This window comes from Malaclemys terrapin, chromosome 6 (genome assembly GCF_027887155.1).
Source record: "Malaclemys terrapin pileata isolate rMalTer1 chromosome 6, rMalTer1.hap1, whole genome shotgun sequence".
NCBI lineage: Eukaryota > Metazoa > Chordata > Testudines > Emydidae > Malaclemys > Malaclemys terrapin.
In genome coordinates this window covers 62,162,245-62,176,594 of record NC_071510.1, presented here as the reverse complement: position 1 = coordinate 62,176,594, position 14,350 = coordinate 62,162,245, and the positions used below count along the sequence as shown (strand labels likewise).

The 14,350-nt window shown below is 43.3% G+C and overlaps 1 protein-coding gene across 1 annotated transcript; it reads right to left on the bottom strand.

The window, feature by feature from the left end:
- Positions 1-1,489: 1,489 nt before the first annotated feature.
- TICAM2 (TIR domain containing adaptor molecule 2) lies at positions 1,490-10,176 on the bottom strand. Its single transcript, XM_054032489.1, has 2 exons — positions 9,880-10,176; positions 1,490-2,896 (listed from the first exon to the last, which is right to left on the bottom strand). Exon 2 carries the CDS (start codon positions 2,835-2,837, stop codon positions 2,184-2,186), a length of 654 nt encoding a protein of 217 aa, XP_053888464.1. The 5' UTR covers positions 2,838-2,896; positions 9,880-10,176; the 3' UTR covers positions 1,490-2,183.
- Between the last annotated feature and the right edge of the window lie 4,174 nt (positions 10,177-14,350).

Below are 14,350 nucleotides of genomic sequence, written 5' to 3'. Positions count from 1 at the left end.
ACCATATAAATGACGAGAGATTCATAGCCAATAAGAAGTTTCACCCTGTTGTCAGAGTCCCCGACATCATAAATATCACATAATGAATAAATAGGCCCTGATCCTCAGCTGTACTAGAGGCACCTTGCGTAACTCTATTGGTGCAAAGCAGCCCAAAGCTAGTGCACTACAAAACCATTGTAGCAGCTCCTACATCACAGCCTGCTAGTTGGTTAGTGTAGGTGCATGGCCAGAGCTTCCCATTGTCTTGGTGATTCCTAGCTGCCATAACAGCTCCTGAAGGCTACTGTATTGGCTGTATTTTAGAGCAACCCAAAGGCTGCTTTAATATAGGTGCACTTGGTCTGTCTGTGGCAAAGGCCTTGGATCAAGGAAGCATGAAAGTAGCTAATGGGGCCACCAGAACTACAGGTGGTGTAGAGGCAGAGGGCCCTATGGGGATCTGATGGGTTTAGAGTGCATATACCTCCTTCTACCCATGGGAGCAAATCCCCTTCTCAGCAAGATGATGTTGCAAGGGAGCGACGTGAGGGAGTGCATATGGAGATTTCCTCCCCAATTTCATCTCTCTTTGGTTTTACCACACGATAGGCTGATGTGGCCTGATCGTGCATAGCATTTATATATATTATGTTCAAAGCACTGTACAGACATAACTAATTCTCATAACACCTTTGTCAGGAAAGTGTGCACGTATTAGTCTCATTTTACAGAGAAGGAAATTGAGGCAGCAGGAGAAATTGCTTCTCTGAAGTCACGCAGCAAGTCAGTGAGTGGCACAGCCAGGATTAGAATACAGGGTCTCCTAACATCCAACCGCAATTGGACAGATATTGTGCCAAGGATCAAATCCTACTGTTTTTTTCTCCTCAGTGCGGGACAAGTGATTTTGATCAGAAGTTCATGGTCACCACTTGCACAGAACAAGTGATTTCAGAGAATGAAACATGGACACAGAAATGGGTATTAAAAAATATTAAAATACCCAAATGTCATGCTTGCCCTTTCATTAGAAACAGCAAAGACTTTACTACTGGATTAATACTTCCTTCTCTCCCCATCAACATTACACAAGTGCACTTAAATCTGACTTAATCAAACAATTGAATCATAGGCATTAATCCTATCATGTAAAGGAAAAACACATACCAGTGTAAATCCATTTTAATAAATCTGGGAAGCCTAACTGGGATACTGGAAGTGTTTTAAACTTAAATAACTCAAAATGATTTAACTTCTAAAATTTCTCCCTTTCTTCTTTTCCAACATGAATGCATGATTCTTATCTCTAAGAGAGATCAGGTGGGTGAGGTAATATCTTTTAGCTAACTTCTGCTGATGAAAGAGAAGCTTTTGAGCTACAGAGAGCAATTCTTTAGGTACATTTTATCTCTAAGATCTTCACACAGTTTCCCAAGTTTCATCTCTCTATGCATCACTTTGCCAGTTTTTTCTTTAAGACTTGAACAAAAAACAAGTTTAGTCAAAAGAAATTGAGAGTGTTTGTTTATTTTAATTTTTAAAATGCACCTACCCATTTGGTCAAGATGCATCATTAGAAAATATATGATTTTTAACAATTGCAAACATGACAAAAATAGAGCACACATTTTGAGATTCTTCTTAAAATAGCAGCATATATTTTGTAGGGTGCTGAATGTATTTTCCTGGTTTCGTAACACTGGTAAGTATTTCTAACATATTTATATTTCCGATATAAAGATTGTTATTAATAGAATAGCCTTCCTTACAGGATGTTATCCTGTGTCGCTTCTGTTGGCTCTCAGTAGCAGCCACTGTTAGTACTACCCCATTTATTATTTGTTTCCAGTAGCAACTACAACATGTGAGGAGCTGTACAAACTTAAAAGAAGACACAGTATCTGCCCTATATAGCGTACAATATAAAGAGAAGCCAGACAAACAAACAAGTAGGGGAAAGTGGCATATCATAAATAAAGGGGTCAAGGTGATGATTGGCCACATCTTGATAATACTGCTGAAAACATACAGGTGTTAAGTAATAACAATAATGCCTTTATGGGAAACTCTTGCCACCATCTTTTCTGTAGGTTAGTTTCTCAAAAGAAGGTTTCTCTCTCTTACTTGAGATGAGTAAGACAACTGATTTACCTCCTTCAATTTAATTAACAATTTAACTGTCTTTATGCATGTCTTTAGCTCTAGTGCGTCTCATTTGTTCTTTCTTTCTTCCACATTGCTTGCTGTTGCCTATATTTCGACTCCTGGAAAATCTTCTCCACTTGTTTAGCAAAGCCAGGACTATCTTCTTCCAGTGCATTAATGGCTTGCAGGACACAAGGAGTCTTCTCCCTTGGAAGTGGATTATTCAGTGGCCTCAGTGGTATGACAGAGTTATATTTATGCTGTTTGTTAAGAGCGTTCATCAGGGAGGCATAAGACTGGAACTCACACCAAGCCTCACTCAAGAAATGTTCTGTCAACAGAATAATAGTCCATGCTGACCTATTCACAGCATCATTTAAGTTTTGTAAGAAATGTCTACCACTAGGCATTTCAGCAAAGATTATTCCAGGTTTAATACAAAAATTATTTTGTAGCAGATGCTGGAGTCGGCTGGCTTCATCTGCATCATTCTGAGCATGCAGAATCACAAACTTGTAAAACACATCCTCAGAATCCTCATCACTGCTGTGAATTTCTGAAACTTTTGTAGAGATCCCTTCTATGTCAAGAGACAGGCCACACAATTCATGATTTTGCTTGAAGTCTCTCTGGCCTGCACTCACATTGGTACCCTTTTCTGTGTTATTTGGTGGAGGGGGCGGATTTCTTTTGGAGTTAGTGTTGCCCATTATGATAAATGTACACGTCAGAAGATGTGTTCACGTGGTTAACATCTACTCATTTCATTCTAAAAAACAAAAAGTAAAAAGCTGTTGAATCTTGTGACAACCTAAAAAAGGCATTCATCGCAATATAGAAATAACCTGAACTGTCTGAATTGGGCTATTACACATCTTAATGAAAGATAGCAAAAATGCTGAAAGGGACCTGGTGGCAAAAGTTGACAATAAATTATATAACCGAGCAATATAATATTTCAGCAAAGAAAAAAGTGATTTTAGGCTACGGTAGGAGCATGTCATGGAACAGGGAGTTAACTGTCCAACTATACTATATAGACCTCAGCAAAGACTACATCTTGAATACTGTGTTCACCTTAAAGATGTTCACCAGAAAGATGTCAGCAAATTGGAGTAAATTCATAGAAGAGCAAGAGCCCATGTATTATATAGTATGTTAGATCTAAATTATACAACAAGGCTCCCGCCATAAATGCACTGAATTCTGCAGAAAACCAGGAAATAATTATATGTGACAATGGTTAGTTGATTATTAAGCCATTTGATAACCTTCAATTTTATTGAAATTCCAAAAATATTCCCACAAAGTTCTATTTCTGTAGATTCATGCAATGCAAATGGAGATTTAGGGTCTGATTCCCTTCCCACAGAAGTCAGTGAAAAGCTTCCAATAGATTTTAATGGAAGTTGGATTAGACTCACATAGCCACATAATTATATTATATATATGGCCTTGTAGAAGAGCTATACAAATGTTTAAAGAACTAGAAGAAGTGACCCTAGGAGGAAAGATGCAAGTATGCATAGACTGGTGAAACAATAAATGGAGGAGACATCATAACACAATTTATAAACATATGATGAGGAGTGTAAAAAACAAGGAGGGAGTGGAATTGTTTAGAATGGGTAAAAATGGCATGATGCCCGGTGAGTAAATGAAATTAAGACCAGAACAATTTAGGCTGGATATCAGAAAAAAGCCTTCTGGTTGTGAAAACTATTAATTTATAAAATAGTCTCTGCAAGGAAGTGGTGGGGGACTCTTCGCTAGTCTCACTTTAAAACTGAATTAGATAAAGCACTATAAATTGTTTGGGATAAATCCTGTATTGGCTAGCATTTTACTATTTAATTTAATAGATCTTCCCCATTCCTAACATCTATGAAATGGCACAATGAAAGCAAAGGGAAACTGGTAACTTTTTGTACTTTTAAAAAAGATTAAGTTTTCATCATTGATGCAAGTGAATAAATAATTTAAAAAAAAAAACAGATAATATTATGCAGAATATTTTTAGTTAAAGTGTTGTACAAAGCGTTAGCTATTCATTTGGAACATGATAAGAAGTGTGATTCAATTTCTGTGTGCTCCAATAAAGGGGCATCCATATTACTTTAGTGACACATAAGTCATGATGTTCTACTAACTAGAGTGACTGCTTTGACAGAGCCCTAGCAGAATGACACTGAAGGGGATCAAGATCTGTACATATAAAGTGATTATTATCTGTTAATAATATAGCACTAATGAAAATTAAGGGGTATATGGCAATTATTAAATAGTTCTGAAACACTTCTCTTTACATGTAGAATAGTGTCTAAAAACCTTGATACCTTTTCTGGGATTTTAATAAAATTAAATTCATCCAAGGTGAACTACTGGTTTGTATATCTATTGATTAAAATGCTTCCCTATTTATTTTGATAAGTGAATGCTTGTATTGACAAAAGCATCATAAAGCACACACGTTTCTGCAATAATACAACACTACCTTGTATTAAATAGATTAGCTGTTGTCATCTTATGTTTGCTTTTTAGAAAATAATATTGTGAAATGAATCATTTCACCAAGAACCATATGGCTCCAATCCTATAAACTTTTATCCATGTGAATAGCCCCACTGACTTCAAATTAATGAAAAATATTCTTAAAAAAACTGACATTTCAAAGAATATTTATTCCTGTTTATTAACATGCCCTAGAAGCTTTAACCCAGCTTTTGTTGCCTTAACAATTTATTTGTCCTCCACAGCCTTGTTAACGTTGCTCAGTGCTGAGTAAAGCAGTTGTTTTGAAAAGTTGCATGAAAATTGTACAAATTTGCAAACAGATACAGTATAAGAAAAAAAGTTAAACCAATATTTTGGCCGATCCACCATGGAAGTATCTAAATGAAAAGCAGTTTGATCTTGCATTGCCCATACATGCTGTATTTTTTAAAAAAGTGCTTATACACCTCTACCCCGATATAACGCGACCCGATATAACACGAATTCGGATATAACACGGTAAAGCAGTGCTCCGGGGGTGGGGGTGGGGCTGCGCACTCCAGCGGATCAAAGCAAGTTCGATATAACACGGTTTCACCTGTAACGTGGTAGGATTTGTTGGCTTCCGAGGACAGCGTTATATCGGGGTAGAGGTGTATTCAGTTTCTTTTCTTTGCAATATTGGAACAGATTTTATTTTAGCTGGAACAGCGCCACCTTGTGACACATACTTACAACAGAGCATCAGCATATACATCATCCTTTACATTAAATGTATGTCAAGATGTTTTATAGAATTAATACATGGCCAAAATGATCCATTCCATTTCAATGAGCAGAGGAGTCTGAGATCCAGCAGATCCTCTCCTAAGACACAGAGGGCCTGATTCTGTTTTCACACTGTTTTTACAGTGGTATAATTTCACTGATCTCAGTGGAGTTTCTCTTGATTTACATTGGTATTAGCAGAATCAGGTCCAGATGATGTGAAGCCACAGCTCAGGGTATTTTCTCCTTCCCTTGGCCAGAAGGAAACTACTCTCCTGGAGTTCTGCACGGGGCAGTGCTCCACTGAGCTTTGAGAGCAAGAGTGGGAAGAGGTAGAGCTGAGTCTCAGCCAGCAGTATCCCTTGAGGAGAGGATGATTTTGTCCAGATTCTCATAACACGAAGGATCAGATTATTACTAGTCACTCTTTGGCGAATACATATTTTTGTTGGCAGAGCCCAATAATGAGTGTTTCTTCACAGGGAGAATGTATCTATGTAATTTCTTATTCTCCCAAATGATTTTTTAAATAAAATTAAAACTTTTAAAGTAAGCACACAGTGCCAGTTTGGCCCCAATTTCTGTAATTTAACTTTTGCTAGAATAACATTTTATCTTTTTAATCTCAGAATGGAGAAGCATTTGGGGAAGGTTTACATAACACTATCATACTTTTTTCAGTAACACATATCCATGCCCAAAGGTGGCTATGTATGCATCATTGGAATGGGTTGTGTGATTGGTTTGGTTATTTTTTGGGGGCGTGGGGAGGGTTGCAGGGAAAAGGAGCATAGAGGAAGGAAGAAATAATTCCTAAATTGCTTGCACCCAAACCTGATGTTGTTCAGATGAAGATGTAAAATACACCACTTTGATAAAGTCTTCCCCCATAATTTATGCTCTTACAAGTAAATACATAAAATCCTACAAACAAAAATACAAACTAAAGGAACTTGTAGAAAAAACTCCTTTTCATTATTTGATTTTGCACTCGCTATATTTTGTGCATCACTTAAACAGGATAGTGCTAGATGCTTCATAAAAACTTTAAGTAAACAGAATAGATATACTAATGCCAACACCTTGAATTGTGTCTAGAAATAACTAGGAAACCAATACAGTATTCAGAGGAGTAGCGTAATGTTCTCCTTGCTACTGCTACCATCAAGAAGGCAAGCAACCATAATCTGCACTAGGTGTAGCTTCTGAATCATATTAAGGGGGAGCCCTAGATTGAAATGAGAGTACATCATCATTCTCTGTCACAAAGGCAAGGTATATCAGAAATTTTGCAGTCACAAATTCTTTTCCAGATGTAGCTAAAAATAAGTCTTTGGAATACCAATGCCCGCACAGAATGCAACAGAAATGGGGATCCCAAAGCACTCTACTGTGAACTTCTTAGAGCTAATAAACTCATTAATGGAGAAAAACTACCCATTCCATGCCATCCAGCTGCCAAACAATCTCATTAGCTCCTACAGAAACCAAATATATACATTGCACAGGAAGCGTGACAGAATGCAGCCCTGCAGAATCTAGAGAGCAACGTTACTGAGCTTCAATATCCACCAGAGCTGCCTCCCAACTACCATTTTATCTAATGAATCTTTATATGTTGCAGGGACGGAGGTTATTTCAATCATTTGAAATTGTAAACCTTCCAAAACAGGCAAGGGACTCAGGGATGTCTGTACTGCCTGAAACTACTTTAAACTCATTTTTGGAACTGACTACATTTTAAGTTGACAGTGTCCCTTTAAGTTTTAAAACCAGCACTAATAAAAACTAATAAGTTCTTACGTTGTCAAAATGGAGATTCAATCAATTTTTTAAACAAAATTTTTTATGAATGTCTTAATATTTAATTTTAAGCATAATTTGCAGAACCTAAGCAGACACCTGCACGGCCACACCAGCAAGCAGGGCCAGCTTTAGGAAGCGCGGGGCCCGACTGGAATAGTTTCAATGAGGCCCCAGCAGTGATGACTCACCCGGTGGTGCTCCGGGTCTTCGGCAGCACTTCGGCGGCGGGTCCTTCACTCGCTCTGGGTCTTCAGCAGCTCTGAAGGACATGGCCCCGATCCCCTGGCCGGAGCGGCGGGCGGAGCGCGGCGAAACCCCCAGCCCCGATCCACGGGACGGCGCGACAGGCAGAGCGCGGCTAAACCCCTGGCCCCGCTCCCCCGGGGGATCGGAGCCAGGGGTTTCGCTGTGCGGTGCCCGCCACTCCAGCCAGGGAATCGGGGCTGGGGGTTTAGCTGCGCTCCGCCCACCGCTCCGGTCGAGGGATCGGGCCTGGGGGTTTCTCCGCGATCCGCCCGGCGTTACGGCTGGGGGAGCAGGGCCGGGGGTTTCGCTGCTGAAATTCCGGTGCAAGTGAAGGACCCACCGCCGAGTGAGTAAAAGTTAAAAAGGTGCCTAAGTTAGGTGCTCTTCTAGGCGCAGGGCCCGATTCGGGGGAATCGGCCTAAAGCCGGCCCTGCTAGCAAACTGCCATAAATTTTAATTTGCAATGTTCTTCAGCTTTGACCCCGGGCATTATACCTCTTAGATCCAGTACATTTTAATTCTTACCGGTATGTCATGGGAGGGACACAAAGGGGGGGCACCAGCTAAAGGGGGGGAACGTGACCTCCCCATGTGACTCCTCCATGCCCCGCCCCAGCCTGGGACCCCTGCGCCCACCCCATCCCACATTACCTTGGGGACTGGGATCTGCGCCAGCTCCCGCTGTCATATTCGGCTGCTCTTCCTGGCAGCCAGGCCCCGGAGCCACTCCTGGATGCTGCCTGGTGCAGCACAGTAGCTGCCTGGGAGAGTGCACGGCTCTCCCAGGCAGCGTGGCTGAAAGAGGAAAGGCTCTGGCCCTCCGGCTCTAGCCCCATCCCTTCCTCTCCCTGCCTGGGCTGGTGGGGGCACTTAAACCTGGAAAGGGTCACATGACCCTTTGTGCCCCTACCACCAGTCACCTTTCCTGACTGTCACATTTATATAGAAATCTGTGTCTGCTGAACTGCAGTGATCTTCCGGGAACCGCATCAGTGAAAGGAACAGAAGGTGGGCCTGGCCAGCGGCCCCGCGCCGGCAGCTCCTCGGGTGCAGCTGTACCGCCCCACAGCCCAGCTCACAGCCCTTCCACACAGCTACATCTCCTGTCTGGGGTCTGTCCAGCCCTGCCGGAGGGGACAGGGCTGGGGGCGGTACAGCTGTGCCGGAGGAGCTGCCTGCCTGGGGCTGCCCGGCGGCCCCACATTTTACTTTTGCCGCTGTGATTCCCGGGAGAGCCCTGCAGTGCTCAGCAGATACCGAATGTGTCGTTCCGGTATGGCGTGCTGGCAATAAATGTCTTAATGGCATGTCGTACCTGATTGCACTAGGGCCGCCCGGGCGGGGGGTGTGGGGGCAAGTGGGGCAATTTGCCCCAGCCCCCCACAAGAATATAGTATTCTATAGTATTTTTATGGAAGGGGCCTCCGATATTGCTTTGCCCCAGGCTCCCTGAATCCTCTGGCCGGCCCTGGACAGTGCCGGCTTATTTGCACCACTGCTTCTGCCCATTACACCTGGGCTTTCGTTTGATCTCAGATGTTAATAAAATGTTTTAAGTAATACTTTTCGAGCTAGATTCCCTCACCAAGCTAGTACAGGGAGGTTTATTTTACACCTCTATTCTCCCCCTGGAGAAGTCACCCAGAGTGAGGGCAGGCAGTGCTTTTGCCACCTGCCATCCTCAACTATTGAGCTGGAGAAAACACCTTTACATTGTCGTCCCAGGGAAGGCTGTTGAGCGGTGTTTTTCCATCAGTGCACCCCTTCGCCAGCCGGTTGTAGCGGCACAAACAGCTCTCGCTCCCGTTTTGCTACTTTGGGTGTACTGAGCATGCTCACTCGAACTGAGCATGCCCAGTAACCTTCGTTGTAGCCACTGCCCTCTCTCTGCCCTTACTTCTGCTAACGATTTGCTGCCTTACACCTGCTACTCTCTTTCACTCTTCTCCTCGCCCCTGCCCCCTGCCGAATAACAGCCCCAGCCCGGGATTATACTGGCAGAATTGGTACAGACCCCGGGGCCGATCTGTACCAGGATTCCTCCCCGCAGACAGATCTGTTTCTGGGCCAAGAACCAGAGCAAGTTAGTGAAGCCTCTTGTGCTTTGCCTCCATAGTAGTGAGGCGGCAGCTCGGCTGCCCGCGGCTCGGTGGCGGGGAAGAAGGCTGGGCTGAGACCGGTCTCGCTGGGGTGAGGCTCTAGGAGCCGGCTCGTGTCATGGGAGCCGCAGGGCAGCCGGTGCGGGACGGGCGCAGGAGGAAGCGGCGGGGGCCGGGGCCACGACAGGGAGGGAACCGCGGGGCCGCGCAGGGTCTGGCCGGGGCGTCGCGTGGGGCTGTAGCTCAGGGGAAGCGGCTGGGCCCGGGCTCTCGGCGGGTCTCCCCCCGGGAAGGGAAGCGCCGCGGGTACAGTCTGGGCCGCCCCGTCGGAGTCACTTACCGGGCTGAGGCCGCTCGTCCTTCCCCGCAGGCGGACGCGGTGGCGCTGGCTGGCGAGGGAGCGGGGCGGGGCTCGGCTACCGTTTTCCCCATCAGCTCCGGGAAACAAAAGCCGCGTGTGACGGGCAGGCCCCCGCCCTGTCACGCCGAGCGCTGCTGGGAGCAGCCGCCCGCCTCAGCAGAGGAGCGGACTCGGGCCCGCGCTGGGCTGGCTGAGCCGCATGACCCACTGCGGGCGCCACATGGCGGGCACCACGGGAGCCAGCCCCCGCCTCCGCGCTCTGGTTTTCACAAACGGCGAATTGAAATGCGGCTGGAACACAGGTGCGCACAAGAACATCCCCTGGTAACGTGAGATTAAAAAGTTCCCCCCAGTTTGGCAAAGCGACAAACCCGAAGAAGAGCTCGGTGTATTGGAAGCGTCTCTTTCACCAACCCTAGTTGAGCCAATAAACGATACCCCCTCACCCGCCTTTGCTCTTCCTGCTTCAAGGCATAAGCCAACCTTTGGAGGCATTCAGAAGCTTTCGTGGTAGGGTATGTTATTGCATCAGTTCCTATTTCAGGGGTTCTTTCACCTTCCTCTGTAGCATCCGGTACTGGCCCCCACTATAACCGAATGAGAGAGCACTGGGCTAAATGAACCTCTGGGCTGAGAGGCAGTGGTTATGGAGTAGGCTCCAAAAAGCTACTTAGGCGTTGTTCCATTTTTAGGCACCACTTGCGACCCACAAAACTCCTGCTCGCCTGCTGCATAATCCTGCAGGCTCCTAAAGTCACTCGGCCCCTATGGTTTTGCCTCTGGGCATGCATTCTGCAGCTTCACTGGAGGTGGCTGGACAAGAGCCACATAGCTCTTGCCGGAGGACCGCATACTGCTCCCTCACTTGAGATGCTCAGATGCCTATCTCCAGCTAAGCCCCAGAGCAATACACAAACTGGGGAAAAAAAATTGGCCCTGTAAATCATATGGGGAGGCCCAATCCCATAGGCCACCTCTGAGCATACTACCAGATTGGACTCAAGTAAATTTCACACAACAGCCAGGACTCATGGGAGGAGGTGGCTGTCTCATTTAGCTTTGTGGCTAGAGTACTTGCCCAGACTGTAGGAGCCCCATGGTTCAAAACCCCCTTTGCCTAATGAAGAGGCATTTGAATGGGGAGGCGGCTTCTCTCAGATCAAGTTGAAATATTAATGGGGCAGACAAAGAATGATTCTATAGCCTAGTGGTTAGGGTACTCACCCAGGGGGTACCAGGCCTGCTCAAATACCTTCTCCCCCCGTTGATGGATCTCTAGCAGACCAAGGCACTTATCTCAGAGAGTGGTGGGGCTTAGGACAGCTGTATTATCAGCACCTCCCATGGGCTAATTTAGGCAGCTCTCCTCTTAGCATGTTAGCTTTATGGATTGTATTCTTGGGTGCCTGCCTCTCCATATTCATTGTTAGGCAAGGGTTCCTCTACCCAAGCTTTATGGCCCATAATGTTATACTGGTGGAGGAGTGGCACTCTAGGTGAAAGAAAGCATAAAACAAATCAGTAAAAATCCTAAATGAATCAAACAGTACCATGGTATCTCTATGGATAGAAATGCCATGCTTGAATAATAAAAGTAGAAACATACTACTGACCACCTGCTCTGGATGATGACAGACTATGAAATGCTCAGGGAGATTAGAGGCTACAAAAAAAAAACCAATAATAATGGGGGATTTCAACTAGCCCCATATATTCTGGGAACAAGCCACCTCTGGACAGCATGCAGACAGAAAATTTCTGAATTTTCAAACCATGAATGACTGCTTCTTGGAGCAACTGTTAGGATCCCCTCTGAGATCTTTTCCACTCAGCTTATCTAGAACACCTTGTCCAGTTCTGGGATCCAAAAAACTCAGACTGCACATTTAGTCACTCAGGTTCCTTTATTTGGCATACAGCAAAGCTACACTTGAGTTGAGCAGACTCCAGCATATGGGGTGGGTATGGGACATACCACACATCCAAAGTTACACAGCAAACCTCTTCCATTATATGTATTTACACATTACATTGCATTTTACTACATATTGCATCATGGTTTTGGATTGGCATGGTTACTTTGCAGGAACTAATCCCTGGGCAGCATGCTCTGTCCATGCTCAATTTACTCTTTACCTCTTATCTACATTCCTAACTTATTTTGTCCATTGTGAGTAAATGGTGAACTGGATGTTCTCCCTCTTATCTTAGCTGGCTCAGACATTTGGTCTTTTTAGCCTACTGCCATATTTACTTTCCTTGTTTAGCACAAATGTTCTGTTTTCAGCCTAATCATCTGTTTACCTCCCTAATTCTATCCTCCAAGAAATGAGGCCTCCCTCCAAGTGTGAATTACATGGCCTAGCCTCAGTTACAACGGCTAGTCCTGGAATCCTTTAGGAGAGAGACAGTTCTTGATTTAGTCCAAAGTGGAACACTGGATCTGGTTCAAGAGGTGAATTATTACTGAACCGCTCAGTAATAGCTACCATAATGTAATTAAATTAGGGCTGTCAAGCGATAAAAAAATTAAATCATGATTAATCACGCTGTTAAACAATAGAATACCATTTATATAAATATTTTGGATGTTTTCCATGTTTTCAAATATATTGATTTCAATTACAACACAGAATACAAAGTGTACAGTGTTCGCTTTATATTTATTTTTATTATAAATATTTGCACTGTAAAAAATAGTAATTTTCAATTCACTTAGTACAAGTACTGTAGTGCAATCTCTACCATGAAAGTTGAACTTACAAATGTAGAATTATCTACAAAAAATAACTGCATTCAAAAATAAAACAGTGTAAAACTTTAGAGCCTACAGGACCATTCAGTCCTCCTCCTTGTTCAGCCAATCGCTCAGAAAAAAGTTTGTTTACATTTGCAGGAGATAATGCTGCCTGCTTCTTGTTTACGTCACCTGAAAGTGAGAACAGGCGTTCGCATGGCACTGTTGTAGCCAGCGTTGCAAGATAGTTACATTTACTTTATTTGCAAGATATTAGTGCCAGATGCGCTAAAGATTCATATGTCCCTTCATGCTGCAACCACCATTCCAGGGGACATGTGTCCATGCTGATGACGGGTTCTGCTCAGTAATGATCCAAAGCAGTGCAGACCAATGCATGTTCATTTTCATCATCTGAGTCAGATGTCACCAACAGAAGGCTGATTTTCTTTTTTTGGTTGTTGGGTTCTATAGTTTCCGCATCAGTGTTGCTCTTTTAAGACTTCTGAAAGCATGTATCACACCCCGTCCCTCTCAGATTTTGGAAGGCATTTTAGATTCTTAAATCTTGAGTCAAGTGCTGTAGCTATCTTTAAAAATCTCACATTGGTACCTTCTTTGCGTTTTCTCAAAACTGCAGTGAAAGTGTTCTTAAAATGAACAACATGGTGGATCACCATCCGAGACTGCTATAATATTAAATATATGGCAGAATGCGGGTAAAACAGAGCAGGAGACATACAATTCTTCCCCAAGGAGTTCAGTCACAAATTTAATTAACACATTTTTTTAATGAGTGTCATCAGCATGGAAGCATGTCCTCTGGAATGGTAGCCAAAGCATGAAGGAGATACGGATGTTCAACATATCCGGCACATATAGGGGTGACCAGACAGCAAATATGAAAAATCAGGACAGGGAGTGGGGGGGTAATAGGAGCCTATATAAGAAAGTCCCAATTTTTGGGTCTTTGTCCCTATAAAATCGGGACATCTGGTCACCCTAGGCATGTAAATATTTTGCAGTGCTGGCTACACAAGTGCCATGCGAATGTCTGTTCTCACTTTCAGGTGACATTGTAAATAAGAAGTAGGCAGCATTATCTTCCATAAATGTAAAACCGGTTTGTCTTAGCAATTGGCTGCACAAGAAGTAGGACTGAGTGGACTTGTAGGCTCTAAAGTTTTACATTTTTTTTTTTTGTGCAGTTATGTTACAAAAAAAATCTACATTTATAAGTTGCGCTTTCACAATAAAGAGATTGCACGGTACTTGTATGAGGTAAATTGAAAAATACTATTTCTTTTATCATTTTTACAGTGCAAATATTTGTAATAAAAATATAAAGTGAGCACTGTATACTTTGTATTCTTTGTTGTAATTCAAATCAATACATTTGAAAATGTAGAAAAAACATCCAAAATATTTAATAAATTTCAATTGGTATTCTGCTGTTTAACAGTGTGATTAAAATTGCGATTAATCCCGATTAATTTTTTAAATAGAGATTAATATTTTTGAGTTAATCGCATAAGTTAACTGCAATTAACTCAAAGGCCCTAAATTAAATTTAACATCTTTGGAGTGGGGAAATACCAAAGAAACCCACCACAGTAGCATTTAACTTCAAAAAGGGAGTGACAAAAATGAGAAAGCTAGTTAAAATGGAAATTAAAAGGAAAACTCACAGGAGTGAAATGTCCACATGCTGCA

Coding starts and splice junctions, on each gene's coding strand:
- TICAM2 (XM_054032489.1), bottom strand. CDS start 2,837: ATGGGCAACACTAACTCCAAAAGAAATCCGCCCCCTCCACCAAATAAC.